General features: G+C 40.2%; 1 protein-coding gene across 1 annotated transcript in view; it reads right to left on the bottom strand.

Annotated features, from left to right (window-relative positions):
• Positions 1-12,731, bottom strand: part of LOC142143187 (5-hydroxytryptamine receptor 3A-like) — a 29,659-nt gene extending 16,928 nt beyond the window's left edge. The window contains exons 1-6 of the mRNA XM_075200896.1: positions 12,569-12,731; positions 3,899-4,062; positions 2,696-2,740; positions 1,272-1,381; positions 658-827; positions 179-339 (exon numbers count right to left, since the gene is read on the bottom strand). Of these exons, the coding sequence (XP_075056997.1) occupies positions 179-339; positions 658-827; positions 1,272-1,381; positions 2,696-2,740; positions 3,899-4,062; positions 12,569-12,731 (813 nt within the window). The remainder of the gene's footprint in view (positions 1-178; positions 340-657; positions 828-1,271; positions 1,382-2,695; positions 2,741-3,898; positions 4,063-12,568) is intronic.
• Positions 12,732-20,571: the final 7,840 nt, after the last annotated feature.

Genomic DNA, 20,571 nt, shown 5'->3' with positions numbered 1-20,571 from the left:
GACAGACACTTTTGGAAGCCAATAAAAAAGGTGTATCCATTAAGCTCTATGAAATAGACAAAAAAGCATGGACAGTGAATTTTGAGTTGAAAAGGAGTATTGTATGTCCTTAATATTCCCTTTGCTCTGTTTCTGTTTTATTTTCTTTCATTAACTATTTGTCAGAAAACATTCTCACCCAAAATGTAATTATACCCCATTCATCGATGCCAAATCTCAGGATACCGGGTGTTCCTTCTATTCTCAGAAGCTCCCACTCTCCACTTGTCTCCAAATATTGTAAAGAGTTTTGAAGAATCTGTTCCACGGGAAGAGCCAGCCCCAGACGTACGTCCTTCACTGTAATAGGAGTTCAAGTTCTACACATATTTATGTTGCATTAATCTAGTACTTTATGAAGTTACAAAAAGACCAGCATAGTATAATGTACTGTAGGCTGTACAAATATCTATAAGTGACTTGCACTGTCCAGTTGTTATGTGTATGTGTGTTCAGTGACCACAATGCAATTTTTATTCCTGAATTTTGATCTGAAAATCTGAGATTGTATTTTCATTATTTTATGTATTTTTGTTGTCTTAAACTACTTGCATTCAATGTGTTTTTTTAATTGTCTATTGTTTCAGTACAGGTTTTGTAAGATCCCATATTACATACCTGTGTGCATGTAGGAGCCGAAAGTAAGTGAGCAATTCTGTACATCAAATGGGAAGTTGAAGATGCCAAGGTTACATGAGCTGACCACACGAAGCATTCTGTCGTAGCGCACACGTCCAGTGTGATTTACATACACAAAGGGGGTGCGCTGTGACTTATCCTCATCTATGCTAAAGAAAACAAATAGTCCAGTTACAACATAGAATAATAAGCACTACATAAAAGCATTCACAAAATATCATTTCAATACAAAGCTCCACTCCTCTTTAAAACTTGATTTGATTGTCTTTAGCTGTCAGTCTTGTTAAATCATCCTCTGTTCTCTGCTGTCACTGTTTTACAGTCTTTCCCTCTCTTTCTCAGTGTTAATTTTCCAGGGACATGTAATGTCCTGGAAGGATGCACTAGAAGATGCTCCATGTCTGGTTATGTTTGTATACAGCTGAATCTTCCTATCCAAAGTGATCATTTGCATGTTTTATGATATATCCTTTGTAAAGCAGTGAGTCTAATCTAATGTAACCACATCAAAAAGAGTGTCTTGCTCATCTACTAAAATGAAAACATACTTTTACATATTCAGAATAAGTAAACACATGACAGTCACCACGTACAACTCATAGACAATTATGTCCGGTGTCCAGATGTCCTCTACTGGCAGTGAAATTTTCTCAACAGCTCCACATTTCTCCGGGCTCCAAGTCAAGAACTCATGCTGCCAAAACTGAGCAAAAATGGGTAGACTATAGCATTGCATACTGGAGCATGAATGTAATTTACTAAATACGTTCTCATTAGCCATGGCCAAAGCAAAAGTTTATAAGGTTGTACCATTTGGCAGCCACTACTCCCATCTTCTATTTACAAATAAGGGAAAAGCTGGCAATCTGAGCTCCTGTCATTGTTATTCAAAGGGTGTATGCAGAAAGGCACAAAGAGAAATATTCACTGTACTCAGTAGAACTAGGTAAAATGGTTGTGCTTATAAGGCAAACTCATGTCTTCACCAGGCCCTCAGACACTCTCTTCGTTGAAAGCAAATTGGCATACAGAGTAGAGCAGGGCCGTAACTAGGGCTGTGCGACAGGGGCGACCGCCCAGGGCGCAACGCTGAAGGGGGGCGCAATTTAGGAATAATTTAGGTGAATTTGGTTAAAATTGAGGGCTAGGGGGGCGGCATTTGTCTTTCTCGCCCCGGGCGCTAGAATTCTAAGTTACGGCTCTGGAGTAGAGTAGTTGGTGTACTACTGCCCCATAGCACTGGCTATATATATATATATATACATATATATATATATATATATATATATACTGCTGTGTTCAGACTTGCCAATGATTGCACCTGAATGGATTATTGTGTGTATTCCAACCTCTTTATTGGACAAAGACAACTAAAATATAAGTCTCACAAAAATGGGGCCGGATTAAGAATGAAATGTAATTTCTATAAATGCAATTTGTCATACTGAGCATGCACAGTAAAATGTGGCTACATTACAGTTAAGCTTAACTTTCACCTACAATTAAATTATATGCTGATGTGAGTCAACCATCTACCCAAGGAGAGGGCAGATGTATTAGTGTTACAACACATACTATTTATTTCTTTTGACATAGATACTACTTAGTTTTGGTTTTTTTACTTTACACATTTGTTTTACATGAGGCAGACAATTACTAATAAAGGAGGTCCCAAAGAGCATGTACATGGTCGTTTACATAAATGCAAATATGAAAACAAAAATGGGTGAACAAACAATAAACAATATGCATTTGTTCCCTCTACAGGAGCAAAACCATTAGCAAAAGCTCAGCATTAATAGAGTGTTATTTTCCCTGAAGCCATTTTATTAATATGAGGGCTGTTTAGAATGTTATCACCATTTTATTTATAACAGAATGTAAATTGAGGTTTTGCAGGTCAGTAATTCATGGGGAAAATATAAGATAAATTGCATAAATTAGCTTACAGGTTTAATGAATTTCAAGTCCAGGTCATGCTTCAGAAGCGTACAGCCTGGCAGGTCTTGTAACTTACCAGGCGCAGCCAGAGGAAAGTGGTGAGAATTTGAGATTTTTCATTCTAAAGGGAAAAGCAGAATTGATGGTGCTAAACCTTAGATATCTTTGCACTGTTAGCAAACGTATTGTACAAATTAATATATAACATTGGTGTCCGAATTAATGTTGAAGAAATAGAAAATAAGATGTGTATCACTGTCTTACGTAAGGAGTTGTGCGGATATGGGGCATTCCATGCGGAGTGCAGATTACACAGATAAATGTGCCTACTTTTGTACCCACATGCAAAACACTAGATTTTGTTTTATGGGATAAGATTAGTTAAATGAGGTAAAGGGGTGAAAAGTTGCATTTAGGTGGGGCCTTCTTTGTTTTATGTAAAGGCAGCCCTGATGTCCCCCTTACTTTCATAATTATTGTAAGATATATATGATGCTAAGCCAAGCAGTATTTTATGAAAAAAAGCAAAAAACTTTAATTTAATGAAAGTGGTGTTCATAAAGCGATAGTAGGATGTTTTCACACTATCATGCACATTTTCAGGTGGCTTGGCAAAACTAGGCGCATTCCTCTCCTATGTGGGCAGTTTCCAGGACCAGAAAGTGGGTGTGCACCTTGAAGTGGGCTCTGGGGGACAAAGAAAGAAGCAGTGGTTGCGGTGGTTAGTATGGTATCCTTCAGTCACTTGTTCAAGTAAAGGAATACTTGCCTACTCTCCTGGAATGTCTGGGAGATGCCTGAATTTCTGGGCCTGCTCCCAGGAGAGGAATGCAGCCTCCCGGATCCTGGATGGGATGAGGCCTAGATAATGTGAATCGTTGCATATCACGCTGTCATGCCCCCCACCCGCAATGCACCCCCACCCCCTGGGCAATTAATAGTTTGCAAATGTGAGTAAAGGTATAATAAATAGTACATTTCACCATTCTTTCAAACATATTTCTATATTTGTCTCTAAGTTAAATTAATTTAAGCAATTCTGGAATAGTGGTGTAGCAAGAGGTCACACTCTGTTTAAGTATATCAAATAAGTTGCTATAATTAAATGTAAAAATATTTGAGCCAGGGCACTGTGCACAAGACGTGGAGTCTGGACTATAGAGGCCAAGATTTAACAGTGCCCCTGAAATTTGTATTCAGCATAATTTAGCCTTTCCTATGTATCTCTTAACTTCTCAAACTATAGCCCCTTAAACTCTAACAGACAAGAAATTCTTACCACTCCAAGCACTGCGTACATTGTGAATGAGATGTTCACACTAGTGGGGCGGCTGTAATTCAGGGTTGGACGAAATGACTTCTTATTAAACACAGCTTGCAAGGACTCATATGAAGGCCCAGCTTCAGAACCTGTACATTGCAGCTCAGCATTTTCTGCTAGAGCTAGGAAGGTAAATGAAGGAGAAACATGACTTATTAAATAAACAGGGCAAAATTCCACAATTCAGCAAAAAGTAAGATATTTGGAATGATGAGCTGTATAGAGCCTCTGTTTAATTTATTTATTTAACTTGGGAAGGGGGAGTCACTAGTGATAGGACTAAGGAGGGTTCCAATTTTCAGTAGAGTGAAAAAAAAGTCCACTTAAATTGGTCCGACTCCTTTCTTCCATACAATTACAGTGCTGCATTTCTACCACCAGTGGCCGCCTTGTGGATCATGTACCTTAGTTAGAACCAGCTGAGCTGCTGTCCTCGCTGTAGCTGGTAAACCTGATGACTACCTCTTACATACTGTAGAAGCTTCTTGCAATCAGGCTGGATTATTGTAGTTTCTGGTTCCTAGTTTCTCGCTATTTCAGTAGTATTCATCTTGTTTTACCTGTGGTATCCTGACCTTGCTTCTGAATTTCTGGCACCCTGACAAGTGTAAAGGACTTTGTTTATTTCTGAGCTTTGTGTTACTGGCTGATTACTGTGTATATTGTGCATTGCTATGTGGATTCTGTGTCCTTTTGCACCTGCATCAGAGCCTGCTTACCTTTGTCTTGATATACCAGTATATACATCATATGAACTTCCTATTATTTGTTTTTGTCTGGCCTTCAGCCATTGAGATCCTTATTTTGCATTTTGTAATCTATAAAATATATCAACGACGATAGACTAGTATGCGCTGTTGACTAATTGGTTATCTAGTAATGCTGCTCACAGATAATAAAAGGGGGTGTCCCTCCCTCTTAGCTAAAGTAATATAAAACAATTCTGGGCGCAAAGTAAGGTAACCAAGAGAAGAAAGGCACGAATAAAATGAAAGTTATGTTTATAAACAGATGTACATAGGAAATCAGTGCACTGAAATATAATTAAAATTGCCACTAACCAGTGTATACAAATAGACAATGGTTAATCAATAACCGTTATGTAACATACGTCTTGCTATTGCAGGTACGTATGCAAAATATATATAATGTTGCAAGATCCAAATGGTAATGAAAGAGTTATTATGTGATCTCAACAGGGATAGCTACTATTAGCCTGTAGATACATACAGTTGCGATGTTTTCTTGGTAGAAGTCCCGTGAAAAACACACAATCTCTATGGTAAGGTTATGACTCTGTTGGACTCACAACCGTTCGTTCACTCTTCGTGCATCCAAAAGATAAGTTGTAAATCTCATGCTTGAAGTTATGTTTCCTGAAGACTGATAATTTTTCAATAGATCCAGTCTTTCGGAATTTGGTATCCGCGCGGGTGATTGTCCGTCACACTCCTGTGTCTATTGCCTAATCACTTCTGCGCATGCGCAGTTGGCAAAAGATACCTCCGTGAATTTTAAAAAGTCAAAAAGCGAGCTCACAGTTAAAAACTGAAAATGATAGTTGAAATGATGTAGCCAACGCGTTTCACCCATCCATTTGGGCTTCCTCAGGGCAAGTGCTCATAATTGCATATAGGTGTCATTTATACCATTTTGTTTCGGGGGTGTGGTCAGCATTTAACCCCTATCTAAATTGAGTTCTTCTCATTGACAGCTCGTTTCTTTAGCCACTAAGGTATAGTTCAAATGCTGACCACACCCCCGGAACAAAATGGTATAAATGACACCTATATGCAATTATGAGCACTTGCCCTGAGGAAGCCCACATGGATGGTTGAAACGCGTTGGCTACATCATTTCAACTATCATTTTCAGTTTTTAACTGCGAGCTCGCTTTTTGACTTTTTAAAATTCACGGAGGTATCTTTTGCCAACTGCGCATGCGCAGAAGTGATTAGGCAATAGACACAGGAGTGTGACGGACAATCACCCGCGCGGATACCAAATTCCGAAAGACTGGATCTATTGAAAAATTATCAGTCTTCAGGAAACATAACTTCAAGCATGAGATTTACAACGTATCTTTTGGATGCACGAAGAGTGAACGAACGGTTGTGAGTCCAACAGAGTCATCACCTTACCATAGAGAGTGTGTGTTTTTCACGGGACTTCTACCAAGAAAACATCGCAACTGTATGTATCTACAGGCTAATAGTAGCTATCCCTGTTGAGATCACATAATAACTCTTTCATTCCCATTTGGGTCTTGCAACGTTAAATATATTTTGCATACGTACCTGCAATAGCAAGACGTATGTTACATAACGGTTATTGATTTACCATTGTCTATTTGTATACACTGGTTAGTGGCAATTTTAATTATATTTCAGTGCACTGATTTCCTATGTACATCTGTTTATAAACATAACTTTCATTTTATTCGTGCCTTTCTTCTCTTGGTTACCTTACTTTGCGCCCAGAATTGTTTTATATTACTATAAAATATATCACTTTGATTATTGTTTCAGTGTGATAGTCCAATGTTAACACAAGAGAATCTTGACATAAATCCGGTTTCCCCGGTGTGACAGTCACTGATACAGGGAATGCCATTATACATTTATTTACTTTCTTTGTTTCCTTTTAGATTGTACGTGTGTTTCTTCTTCTGCTTGTTTCTCAACAAGCTTTTTAACTGTACTCTGCTTACTCTTCACCTGACTTTACCAGCCTGTGTTCTGCCTTGCTGGGTGTAAGGGGGCGCAAGTCAAAGATACACACACAATTCTACATACGTACACTATTTTTGCACGGAACATCTTAAGATATGTGAGACTCGTCATACTGTGTTAAATGAGTCTGCTGCATAAATATACATTTAAAGAAGGGTTAGATGTTGATATTAGGACTGATCCACACCCGCCATTACCTGGAGCCACATTGCATTGAGGCTTTCTCAGTGCAGCTCAGATCCAAGTACTACAACAAACCCCGTCCCCTTTAATAGTGCCCTGTGTAGCTCTGTTGGAGAGGACTGGATTGAAGTAGTAATTTAGTGCTGCGAGCTGCAGAGTGATGGTAAGGGGGAAGCACATTTTAAAAAGGTGGTACAGTACAAAAGTGGAAAACCCCCTTTATGAAGGCATTCCACCTGCTCCTTGCTTGTATGTAGGGCCGTCTTAACAGCATTATAGGCCCCCGGACAAAGCAGTGCACAACCACTCACCCATTTATGTACATTTAGTACGTGTACGTTGTTTTCGCCAAGGTCAAGATATGTATTCGCAACAGCAAGATCGCATGGACAGATAACAGTGGATACTGAGGTGATTGGTTCACCTAAACGTTTTAATAAAAACGGTTTGAAGACTTTGAATAAATCTCCTGGAATAATATACGGAAATGTTGGCAAGCCTATGAGGCCCCTATGCTCGTGGGGCCCCCGGGCAGCTACCCAGTGTGCCCATGCGATAAGACAGCTCTGCTTGTATGAGTTATGTTTCTAGTAATTAGAACTAACTAAATACACATTTTTGGAAGCCAGTGAAGAGCCGAATAAAGAAAAAGAGGCATGGGGGTAAATGTATCAAGGTCCGATTTTTTCAGCGAGTTAAAATCGCGGCAAATCACAGGTGATAACCCGCGATTTTAGTCCCCAAGGTGCCAGATGTATTAAACTGCGATTTTCACTCTGATCTTAAACATCGCTGGTCATTTCTGGCGATTTTCTGCAATGTCAAACACTCCCGTGTTTAGCTAACTCTCCTGTGTTTTAGGTTAAAAACCCCCATAGACAACACACTGCTTGCTAGCAGCGTGTATAGCAAACACTTCACTGTAACACTGCCTGTTTATACAGCCGCAGGTCCCTGTGGCTGTCAAAAGTTTAAAAACAAATAAAAGTTTTTAAAAAAATAAAGCGTGGGCCATATTAACCCTAGTGCTGCCAGCCTACTGCTGGTTGCGTGAAAATCGGGGAAAAATTTCCCACTCTGTCATGGGTATGCCCTCGCGACTGGATTCTATTCAAGTAGCGTCGGTCTGCTTGTACACTGTACAAGCAGAAGTTTGCGTCGTCTGCAAACTGGGTTTATTTTTTTTTTCAAGCATGTTCCGGATTTGGATTACAAATATGGGGATTGGGCTGAAGAAAAGAAAACTGCACGCAAAAAGGCGGGCTTTTTGGCCAAGAAGAACAGAAGATATTTACAAGCAGGGACTTTGGAATTACAAATTATTTTACACACGGTTCAAGCATTTTGGGATTAAAAGCTGCTGACAGAAGAGAAAGAAATCAGATTGGTGAGTATTTTGGGGTTTATTATTTTTAATAAATGTATGTGTTATGAATGAGGGTGTTTAGTGTATTTATTGGGGTTTTATTATATATTATAGGGTGTTGCGGTTTTGTAAACATTTTGTTTTGTGGTACTACATGTCTCAGCCAGCCATGGGTGTCAGGGTATGTTGGCACTTGTGGTTCTCCAAGTTGCCAGCATGCCCTGGCTGCCATGTGCATGCTGGTGATTGTAGTTATACAAGCATCAGCATGCCCAGACTGTTCAGGGCACCCTGGCATGGCTAGGACTTGTAGTTCCACAAAACAAAATGGCGTCTGTTTGTTTTTTCACTCCGTTATTTCCCTACTACCCGCAGTCCATGGGGGTAGGAAGAACCCTAGAGATTTCAGCACTGGGCTGGTAATTTCTAGAGGGGGGCCTGCTCGTTTTTTTCGGCAGACCCCACCCCCTAGGAAATCCAGCTCACCGGTGAGCAGCCTGGGGTTGGTTGTCATTATGGCAGGGGGCCCCTGCCGCGTGTCCCCCTACTATAGTGCCACCCACCCCAGGCTGGTTTGCCTAGTGCTGGTTATGTGAAAATCGGGAGGACCCCAAGCTAATTTTTCCCTGATTTTCACGCAACCAGCAGTAGGCTGGCAGCACTAGGGTTAATAATGGCCGGGCAGGGGGACCCCACGCTTTTTTAAAAAAACCTTTTATCTGTTTTTAAACTTTTGACAGCCGCGGGGACCTATTTGTGGTCTGTTCTATTGCGGGTAATTGTGAAGGACTGTGTATTTAAATGTACCCATTTTAAAGATCAATGATTGTATGACAGCTTGGTTGTCAATGCGTATTATGTGCATTCATTGTGGAATGAGCATGTGAGCTGACAACATCCCAAGGTATCCATTCACAGAGATATGAACAAGTCCATAACTCCCACATGGAGACAGGCCATTATTGTGTATTCTAGTGGACTTGTGGAGAGTTTTCACTGTGAATTGTAATGTCATGGATTTTCATGTGTTTTTTTTTTTTTTAATGAATTTAGGTTGAGGGACATATTGTATGAATATTATTTTCTAACAAAGTTAAAAGTGTTAAAGGGTTGACATCAAGGGCGCATGAGGGTCTGCAGATGTGGAGCATGGTAAAAATATTATATGGTGGTGATGGAGGGAGGGCTTGGTAAGGTTAAAAGCCATTGTTGACATATTCTGCTATTGGATGCGTCATGTCAGAAATATAATATGTATGGTTACAGTAAACCATAGTTTCTAATGTCACATACATTTGTGTTTTCACTAGTGTTGCGTTGTGTTTGCACTCCGGTTTTCAGAATGTTGCTCTATTGACATGAGTTTACATCAGGTAAATGCATTTAAGAAGACTAAAATGAGCTCTAAGTGAGCTCCAAACACTAGTACAAACGCAAGTGAAAATGCACGTTAAACAATATGCTAGTTGGTACCTGGCCTAAGCAATATTTTAAATTCATAGAACTCAATGGATTTAAAATGTCTTACCATAAAGTAAAGCTTTCCAGATAACTGTACCCAGCAAAACAGTCCTCATGATTCCACTTAATTTCACAATGAGGTGCCTGGCTTGGTGGTGCGGTCCTCCAACTGCTTGTCACTCTATTTCCTTCTTCTGATTGCCTGACCTAATGTCTGTTTCCATACACTTTTCTAGAAAACTAGATCTATCTATATGGCTAAACTCTTTCACTGTGTTGTTTACCATTGCTCTCTCAGCCTATATATGTACAAATCTATTGCTGTGGGCAATTCCAGGTAATTCCGCTCAGCTTGTCCAGTTCAGGATAATGTCACTTTTTTTTCTCAAAGGATTCATTAGCGGTAGAAAAAAGGTCTCTTATATTTCTCCATGCGGTATCTGATAATTCTATGATGTCCCAATGGTCACACAGTTGTCACTACAGCTCCATTTTAGGCAAGTTCAACCACTTGGAAGGTGTGAAAACCTCTTAGAACGTTAACAGGAAAAATTAATTTTCGCTACATATTTTTCCTTTTAAAATGATTGTGTCTTATCTTAAGGTGGCAATTAAGCATTTGTATACAAATTAAAAATATAAACTTGAATATCCAAACTCATTTTCTTGTCTGGTATGGTACTGAAATCAGATGGTAAAGGAACAGTATATAAGGAATAGATCCATGGCTTTAACTTATTTATATAACTGAGCACAAAAATGTAATGAGTAAAAGTTGATATGGTTTAATCAGAACTCCTTTACAACCCTATAGATTTATATGTAACCAATTATATATTTATACATTAAATCCAATAACTGCTTTATCTTAGGAAGGAATTAAAAGTCAGATCAATGTTAAATGGTCCATATGGATCTAGAAAAAGTAATGCTAGCATTCCCTAAGTGAAAATACAGTTATCCTTTAAATGATGTGTTTACAGAAAGTCACAATGAGGAAGAAGGGGCATTTTTCAGAATACAATCTACACAGTGCAATGTCCATATTTGTTCATATGACATATGAAGCAAGTGATTAGAAACTGACCAATGTCCTTTGCTCTGAATATCTATTTGCCCTTTATGGGTCTTGCATAGCAGTGACCGTGCCTCCTGGGCAAGATCAGCTTTATGAAAGCATTAGTAATTATATTTTTACATCTTCCCTTAAAAAGTTGAGAGCACAATTTTAGCAGGCTGTTTACCCATGATTACCCATAATCATGAACAAAATGTGACATAAAACATGGCTTATATAATAACATGGTTCAAATAGCAATGATGTGCTGTAACATATAGCAACTAGATTAGGGCAATTTAACAATTAACCTACCAGTATGTTTTTGGAGTGTGGGAGGAAACCGGAGCACCTGGTGGAAACCCATGCAAACACAGGGAGAACATACAAACTCCACACAGATAAGGCCATGGTCGGGAATCAAAATCATGATATGTTTATTATTGGCTGCTATCAGAGCCGTCTTAATGCATAGGCACGCTGGGTAATTGCCCGGGGACCCCACGAGCATAGGGGTCCCATAGGCTTGCCAACATTTCAGTATATTATTCCGGAAGATTTATTTGGAACCTTCAAACCCAACTGTGCCGGAAAATGTTCATTTTCAAAACTGAAACTGATAAAAAATCAGTTCCACTGCACAATGGGGCAGCAGCGTTTGACCTGGCTTTCACACATGTGAATGGAAAATTACATTTTGAAGACCATTGACTTCAAACCAATTATAAAGCAATTCTCTGCAAAGAAATTTTGCATGTTTATGCTGAGCACAGTAATTTCGTATAGTGCCATCTCTGTCTGTATGATTTACCAACTGAGTGCCATTTTTATGTTGAATTTCTTGTTTTTCAATTAAAAGGCTCATGTTATATTGCCCAAATGTTTGTGTGGGTTAATCTCTGTGGTACAGCAGGTTTTATTTCTTTTTTTAAATTCAAAATTTTTATTGCATAAACTCGGGTGACAATAAACATGAATGAAACATTGAACATCAATTGAGTATCAACTAGTGTCACTTTCCATAGTAATAGTGCAATTTACAGTAGAACAAGGTATGAAAATAGGAAGTAAGTCAAGCTATGGAAATTAATGGGGAGAGGGGCAGGGAAGGAGGGGAGAGTGTGATCGTCAGATATGGGAAGCCAGAAGGATTAGGGACCCCTACTGGTAATGGAGCAGACAGAGCTGTATCATCATCATCATCATCATCATCATTTATTTATATAGCGCCACTAATGCCGCAGCGCTGTACAGAGAACTCATTTACATCAGTCCCTGCCCCATTGGAGCTTACAGTCTAAATTCCCTAATATAGAAACACACTCACACAGACACAGACAGACAAAGAGGGAGATAGACAGACAGACAGAGACTAGGGTCAATTTTTGATAGCAGCCAATTAACCTAGCAGTATGTTTTTGGAGTGTGGGAGGAAACCGGAGCACCCGGATGAAACCCACGTAAACACAGGGAGAACATACAAACTCCACACAGCTGTATTATGGGACTCGGGAAAACAGTAGGCCCAGGATCATTCTGGGGTAGGACTACTAGGGAGGGGGGCATGAGGTGAGATGCTAGAGATAGAGCCAGGGAGCCCAGCCTTTGTCGATATCTTTATATCGTAGGAGGGAGGTGATTTTCTCAGTGTTGGCAATGAACTAAACATGATCTTAGAGAACAGATGCATGGGGGGGGGGAGTTGTGCACGCTTTCATAATTTAGCTATCAAACGTCTAGCGGCCGCAAAAATATGTGAGGCTAATTTTGCGGAGTGGGTATCGAGATCTTCTATAGGGTGCCAGAGGAGGAAGGACCATGGTTCCTACCCGGATTGGGCATTGGAGCAAGAGAAGACCCTGTCCCAATAGGAGGAGATGACCGGACATGACCACCAGATATGTAAGAAAGTGCCTCGATGACCGCAGTTCCTCCAGCAAGCAGGAAGAGCAGACGGATGCATTCTTGCAAGTCTGGCAGGTGAGATACCATCTATAGTAGATTTTGGGGGGAATTCGATTGCCGCAGGTTTTTTTTAAAACCACCACCAAGTCATTTTAACAGGGTTTTCACTCATTTTAGAGCGGCTTAACTTTACCCGATATACAATTAAATTGTTAGTGCACTGGTTTTTTTGCACAAACGGTCCTATCGTGGACAATTAGAAGATCCATTGAAAGTTTAGGGAGGGAGGGAGGGAGAAGAGTTAAAACCTATTCAATTGTTTTTTAACGTGGCGCAGAAAACTGTCAAATTTTATCTTACACCTCTCATGGCTGTGTAAAAAATTAAAAACATGAGAAAACTATTTGAAATAATGTAATAATGTAAAAAAAAAAGATAAATTATGTTTTATCAGTAATGCATAACATGAAAAAGGTGATTTACTTGTACATTAAGCATGTAAAAAAAAAATTCATAAAAATAATAAACACACTAATCACTAATTAATATATTTAGAGTGAGGCGGACATCGTCAGTGAAGAGAGAGAGCACACTCTCCAGGGCTCCCATCTCCACACTCTTTATGTCTGGAGAGGCTCGGATAGCGGCTACCAGGGGTTCCATGACTAGGGCGAAGATTTGGGGGGAGAGAGGACCGCCCTGGCGGGTACCATTACTACTTGATATTGGGTCAGAGGGGGAGCCATTAACCATAACTTTGGCAGAAGGTTGAGAGTATAAATCCTGTATGCAAGACAGGAAGTCCCCGGACAGTCCAAAGTGCTTCAGGGTCTGATTCATAAACTGCCAGGAGATCCTGTCAAAGGCCTTTTCGGCATCTAAAGATAAGATAACATAGGGAGTTTTTCTAGTATTAAGTATGTGGATGAGTTCAGTGGTCCTCCTCGTGTTATTTCTGGCCTGCCTACCAGAGATAAAGCCCACCTGGTCATGATGGACTAGACTAGGTAGTACGGAGTTTAACCGGTTGGCAAGGATCTTGGCATAAAGTTTTAAGGCGTTGTTTAGCACGGAAATTGGGTGATAACTAGCACAGCTGTGGGAATTTTTGCCTTCTTTGTGGATCAGGGTTATCTGAGCCTCTAAGAATTATTTTGGCCAACAGGCACTCTTCAAAATGGAGTTAAAGAGAGTGGAGAGACGAGGAGCCAGGAGAGACGCAAACCTTTTATAATAGGCCACCAAAAACCCATCGGGGCCAGGAGTCTTGCTGACTTTTTGAGCCTTAATAACCTGCTCCATCTCCTCTAAAGTGATGGATTCGCTAAGGTGGGCTGCAGCTTAGAGGGTTAGCTTAGGAAGACGGGCGTCCTTCACAAAAATCTCTATGCACTCTGCCTGTTTCTGGTGGGCAAGCACATCAGGAGGTTGAGGGAAATTATACAATTTCAAATAGTTCTTTCAAAATTCAGAGCGGATTGATTTTTTAATAAACCAGGACACCTGCAGAGTCCCTGATAGTAGATTGCGGGCTGAGATTCTGGTCTGCAGCCGAATGGCCAAGAGCTTGTCTGGCTTGTCGCCCTTCTCATACAAACGCTGGTTTAGCCATTTCAGCTTGTTGGCCACTTGTTGAGAGAGCAGAAGGATGAGTACGCCCCTTATGGAGACTATTTGTTTAAGAGTAGCCTCTAGCTGCTGAAGGAAAGTAGTGAGACATACAGTTTTAGCCATCTCTCTCTCTTAGCGCTCGCAGACAGGACCATTAGGTGACCTCTGATGGCGGTCCTTATGGGCATTCCAGAGGGTAATGGATGGAGTGTCAAGAGAGTCATTTGTTTCAAAATTTTCAGACAAGAGGGATCAAAAGTGGGCTAACGTGTTATGATCAGAGAGAAGGTATTAATTAAATCTCCAGGAAAAGGAGGAGGGACTCAAAGCTAAGGAGGAAAGGTCGAATGAGATCAGGGCATGAGTGAATATTGTAGTTAATGGGTTTACGGGTTAGGTCATGGCTATCAGGATCATGTCAATTCGGGAATATGTATTGTGACCTGAAGAGTAAAAGGAGTAATCTCGGGCCAGAGGGTCAGATACTCGCCATGTATCATACAGGTTGTGCCACTTTAAAAAATATTGTAAGGCTGTAGAGTACATCTCATCTTTCCTGTCAGGGAGGTTGGTTGGGGGCAGACCTATTCAGGGAAGGGGAAAGGACCGCATTGAGGTCTCCTCCCACTATCAGTTCCCACTTATGGACCTGAGATAGTATTGTGCCTAGACGCTTGAAAAATGTATGCTGGTCCTGATTGGGAGCATAACTATACACTAGCGTGCAAAGTAGATTGTTTAGTTTACCCACAAGAATAAGAAATCTACCCTCCTTATCTCTATGTGTATCTAGGAGGTCGAAAATGAGGTAGCGAGAGAAAAGGATTGCCACCCCGCATCTCTTCTGGGTAGAGGAGTCACATGCATGATAGGTGAGAGGGAATCGCTTGGACCTAAGTTCCAGATTAATATGATTAATATGTTTAATAAAGTGAGTTTCCTGAAGGTAGAGTAGATAACTTTTAAGGGCCTGTGGGGAAGTAAAACGTTTGTCCCTTTTTTGGGGGGAGTTAAGTCTCTTGACAGTAAAGGATATAAGGTGGTGAAACGAGGTATTGATGTCACACTAACCAGCCTGGCCCTCGTTTCTCACGAAATGTGGATTATAGCATGTACTTTTTATAGCCCTTGCTTTTGGTCCCCAGCTCAACAAAATACCACTGCAGTGTCTAATTACATGTGGATAAGGGGACATTATAGCTCACTGTAAATATGTATATTGTTTATTGTATCTTATTGATATTGCATCAAAGCTGTTAGTCATTGTCCTTAACGTGAAGCCAGGTGGGTTATGGGTACGGATCAGATTGCAGGATACAGGTGAGGGGGAAGGACAATTAGTATCCATTGTTCTCAACATGACCAGTCCAGACATTTTTGTCTAGAGCCCAGCAGGGGACCTTCTGTGGAACTACAGCTCATCTCCACATCATTTATGTCATTTATAATATGGATCATTAGGAAATAGACATTTTGATCAAGTGGTCATGTAAATGCGTTTGGGTGATGTTAAGATGCATCTTGGTGTTAAACTAATCCACTCCACATAAGCACAATTAACATCTGTCTTTAGACTTGCACATTTCATTCACTTGTGGCTTTTTGTTGTTGTAGAGGCAGACCAGGGGTATTAACATGTAAGTGCAGTAAAGCAGGGGTTTGCAGATGCAAGCTAAAGTTATTTATTTCAAGATACACACTACAAGATGTACATTTTGCAGCTACATAAATAGGATACAAATTTTGGAGTTAATGTTGAGTGTTGCATGTTTGCTCAAGACTTGTCTATATGCTAGATTTTGCATGTATCTTATGATGTGCGCAACTCAAAATACAGAGATGGAAACTTAAGTGTTCAGAAATACTTTTGTGCATAACATAGGGCATCTTTTACGTTCAACCTGAATTCAACCCAGTGTTTTGAACCCTACTTGCTGAGTGAAGCATCCCATTGTTCTGAAGAGGAACCTGAGCTTATTTTGACGCATAAAGATACCAGCTACTTCTACAGATAAGCCCTAAAGTTTTTATATCTGGCACGCATATTATATTGGCTTGGTGTCGCTGTTCCAGAGTGCACTTTCTATATTGATTCACCTAACTTCTGTGTGTCTGTACCCACTTGGTGACCTATATTTCACTTTTTGGCACATTACTCTGTATTGTTACATACAGTATTATACTATGTGGCGCCCCCTCCCGCTTATTTTGTTTTTATATATATATATATATATATATATATATATATATATATATATATATAAATGATATGTATTGGAGAAACTAGAGATATATATATATATATATATATATGTATTTTTCATGAAGAAGGAATATTGTAAGAAATGTTTTTTTTCAAATGGATCTAATATCCTCTATAGGTATAGGGGCTAAACACTTATGCACGAATAACAAAGGCTTAACTTTTACCAGGTGTTAATTGTTTGTAATTTGCTGTGGACTTAAAAGGCGACCAAAGTCATTGTGAAACTTATCTCTGAGGAAATCACCTATATGGGGATGAAACGCGTCATATGAGCAGCAATTGTTTTGTGAGCTATAATTTCAGTGCCACAATTACCAGTGCATTTTTTCAAGTGACCGCTTACTTTCTGAAACAATCTGGAGAGTTCCGTAGAAGACGGGGGCGCACTTCTATGACGTCAGCTGTGCGCGGGACCATGCGCTAGTGTTTGGAGACTGTGTTGAGAGGACAGGAGCGGTACACGGAGCTCTGTTTAATATTTACACTTATCCATCAGAGGAGGATTACTTCCGGATCGAGAATATATAATAAGGTATCGGTCTTGTGTAACATCGCCAAACATTTGGTAAGAGACTTTGTTTTACCTTTGACATTATCGATTGGAGTTCCATCATTATTCACGGAGTTGATCCTCCCCCAATATATCGATTCACAGCTCCACACTGCTATCCCATGATATCTGGGAACGATATTCCCCTGAGTTCTATACAATTATTCAATGCTTATTAAAGAAGAGGAGCGGTTATGTACAGTTGCTGGACTGGTATACATACATATTTAATAGCGTGTAGGTGCACCTACTCTGCTGTAAGCTGAATTTGGCACTGACATTAGCACATATGTGTTTATATTGCATTTACCATTTTTATATGGTTTTTATCATGTTTTAATAAATACCCTTTATAATTGTATACTGTGTGCATGAGTGTTTTTGTGGCAGACCCGGTTAGACCATCGCATATTTTGGTTGTTTCATTCATTTTCATGTGTTATGTCATTTTGTCATGGCACTGAATAAGAAAGACATTTGGGAAGTTTTCCACTCAGCCAAGCTGCCATAGATAACATGTAAGAGAGTCATAGACAAAGTACTTACACATTATTAAGGTAATGATCCAGTGTAAACAAATATATAAGACTAGGCCTACTCTCAGACCTAGGCTTCAATAGTTCTTGATTTACAGTGTTGTAAAATTGATCTGATGAGGAGGTAGCAGTATATAAATAACGACAGTACAACCTTCTCTTGTGAGAGTGCTTTATTTTGTGTCTTGTATATGTCACAGAGGCAATGTATATCTGTAAAAATTTTTAGCCATATTAGCAAACTATAACAAAAGTAAAATGATGCAGTAATAGTAAATGATAAGAAGAACGTACAGTACCAACCACCAATATGCTGGCTAAACTGGAGAAACACATTAGACATTAATTACCAGCTTGCTAAAGAGCAAAAGTCTATGTATTTATTTATGTATTTGTCTTCCCTCCATAGCATGTCGTACACTACAATTATGGTTTGCTAAGTTTGGGGAGTAAATACAGTTTGTCTAACAATATAAACACAGCTTAACATCACCTTAGGTGATTTATGTATGGTACCAAGTACGCCAGATAGCACCAAGTATTAAAGTGTATACAAGGAAGAGCAAGTACAACTGGTATATCAGAGTATCCAGAATAAGCCCAATACGCAGCCACTTCTCTGCTACTTTTTGACTTCCATCATAACCTGCCATTATCTGCCTCGTGATCTGTAGGTCACTTGAGATGCTACTTAGAAACAGCTGAGCCTGTCCTCCTTGGCTAGACTCCACTTGTGTGGCCTCCATATGGGTGTTCTCCCCTGTGCATAAAAACATCAATGTGTCAGTTGCAGCAATCAATGTTTAATGGAGTAAATATTTGGAGCACTCTCTGTAGAGAAGACTTCACTTTGCTTAGTTTTATCGGCTTAAATTTTCTGCAATCCTCATAACACTTTGCTGTAATTATTACAATCAACATGATACTGCTTACTTCAGAAGAGCGTTTATTGTGGACCTGATACAGGAGTTCCGAGTTATCAGTTGTACGTATATGGTGGAATTGTGGTGTGCCAGTGACCTTATTAAGATAACCAAGGGCCCGATTCATCAAGGTACGCAAATGCATACGCATCTGCTAATTTGTTCTGCGCATGCGCGAAACGACACTTGAGATGCGCAAAACGACACTTGAGATACGCAAAACGACACTTGCGCTACGCAATCACGGCAGATACTACTCTCAAAGTCAACGCAATCTCAAAGGACAACGCAAATAGATTTGAGATGGCTGCCGACCACTTGAGAACAAAGGGGTGGGAATGGGCGGAGAGTAGGCGCGGACTGGGTGGAGATGAGACACCATTTGAGTAAAGTAGGCATTATACATTTTTACTTGAGAACAGTTGAGTGAAACTGACGTCACTCCTGTCTCAAATCTTTTACAAAAGTTAATAACGCCCAGAGTCATGTTTAAATCCCAAACACCTAGCGCAAACAACTGTTAAAAGCCTTTAGAAGCATACTCTGCATATGAAAAAAACAAATAAAAAATTAAAAAAATCTGCTAAACAAACACACATATTAATATTTGTTTTGTTATAAAAAAAAAAAATAGTGCACTATGCTGCTTGCTGCCTCTTTAGTAAAGAGGCCTGGCTTTTATGGGCCTCTACACTGCAGTTTGGTATGCTAGTCAGATATATTTTCTACTATCACTCCCTATCCATTCCGGCTGGCAAAATGGAGTGCACACTCCATTCATGACAGTTTCCAAAATAGAGTGCACACTCCATTCCCCATTCATGACAGTTTCCAAAATGGAGTGCACACTCCATTCCCCATTCATGACAGTTTCCAAAATGGAGTGCACACTCCATTCCCCATTCATGACAGTTTCCAAAATGGAGTGCACACTCCATTCCCCATTCATGACAGTTTCCAAAATGGAGTGCACACTCCATTCCCCATTCATTGCAGTTTCCAAAATGGAGTGCACACTCCATTCCCCATTCATGGCAGTTTTCAAAATGGAGTGCACACTCCATTCCCCATTCATTGTGGCTTCCAGAATGGAGTGCACACTCCATTCCCCATTCATTACAGTTTCTAAAATGGAGTGCACACTCCATTCCCCATTCATTACAGTTTCCAAAATGGAGTGCACACTCCATTCCCCATTCATGAGAGTTTCCAAAATGGAGTGCACACTCCATTCCCCATTCATGACAGTTTCCAAAATGGAGTGCACACTCCATTCCCCATTCATTGCAGTTTCCAAAATGGAGTGCACACTCCATTCCCCATTCATGACAGTTTTCAAAATGGAGTGCACACTCCATTCCCCATTCATTGTGGCTTCCGGAATGGAGTGCACACTCCATTCCCCATTCATGACAGTTTCCAAAATGGAGTGCACACTCTATTCCCCATTCATGACAGTTTCCAAAGCACTGTCATGAACTGTCCCCATTCATGACAGTTTCCAAAATGGAGTGCACACTCCATTCCCCATTCATGACAGTTTCCAAAATGGAGTGCACACTCCATTCCCCATTCATGGCAGTTTTCAAAATGGAGTGCACACTCCATTCCCCATTCATTGTGGCTTCCGGAATGGAGTGCACACTCCATTCCCCATTCATGACAGTTTCCAAAATGGAGTGCACACTCCATTCCCCATTCATGACAGTTTTCAAAATGGAGTGCACACTCCATTCCCCATTCATTGTGGCTTCCGGAATGGAGTGCACACTCCATTCCCCATTCATGACAGTTTCCAAAATGGAGTGCACACTCCATTCCCCATTCATGACAGTTTCCAAAGCACTGTCATGAACTGTCCCCATTCATGACAGTTTCCAAAATGGAGTGCACACTCCATTCCCCATTCATGGCAGTTTTCAAAATGGAGTGCACACTCCATTCCCCATTCATTGTGGCTTCCGGAATGGAGTGCACACTCCATTCCCCATTCATTGTGGCTTCCGGAATGGAGTGCACACTCCATTCCCCATTCATGTCG

The sequence above is a fragment of the Mixophyes fleayi genome, chromosome 3 (assembly GCF_038048845.1).
Source record: "Mixophyes fleayi isolate aMixFle1 chromosome 3, aMixFle1.hap1, whole genome shotgun sequence".
NCBI classification, from domain to species: Eukaryota; Metazoa; Chordata; class Amphibia; order Anura; family Limnodynastidae; genus Mixophyes; species Mixophyes fleayi.
This window is presented reverse-complemented; position numbering and strand designations above follow the sequence as displayed.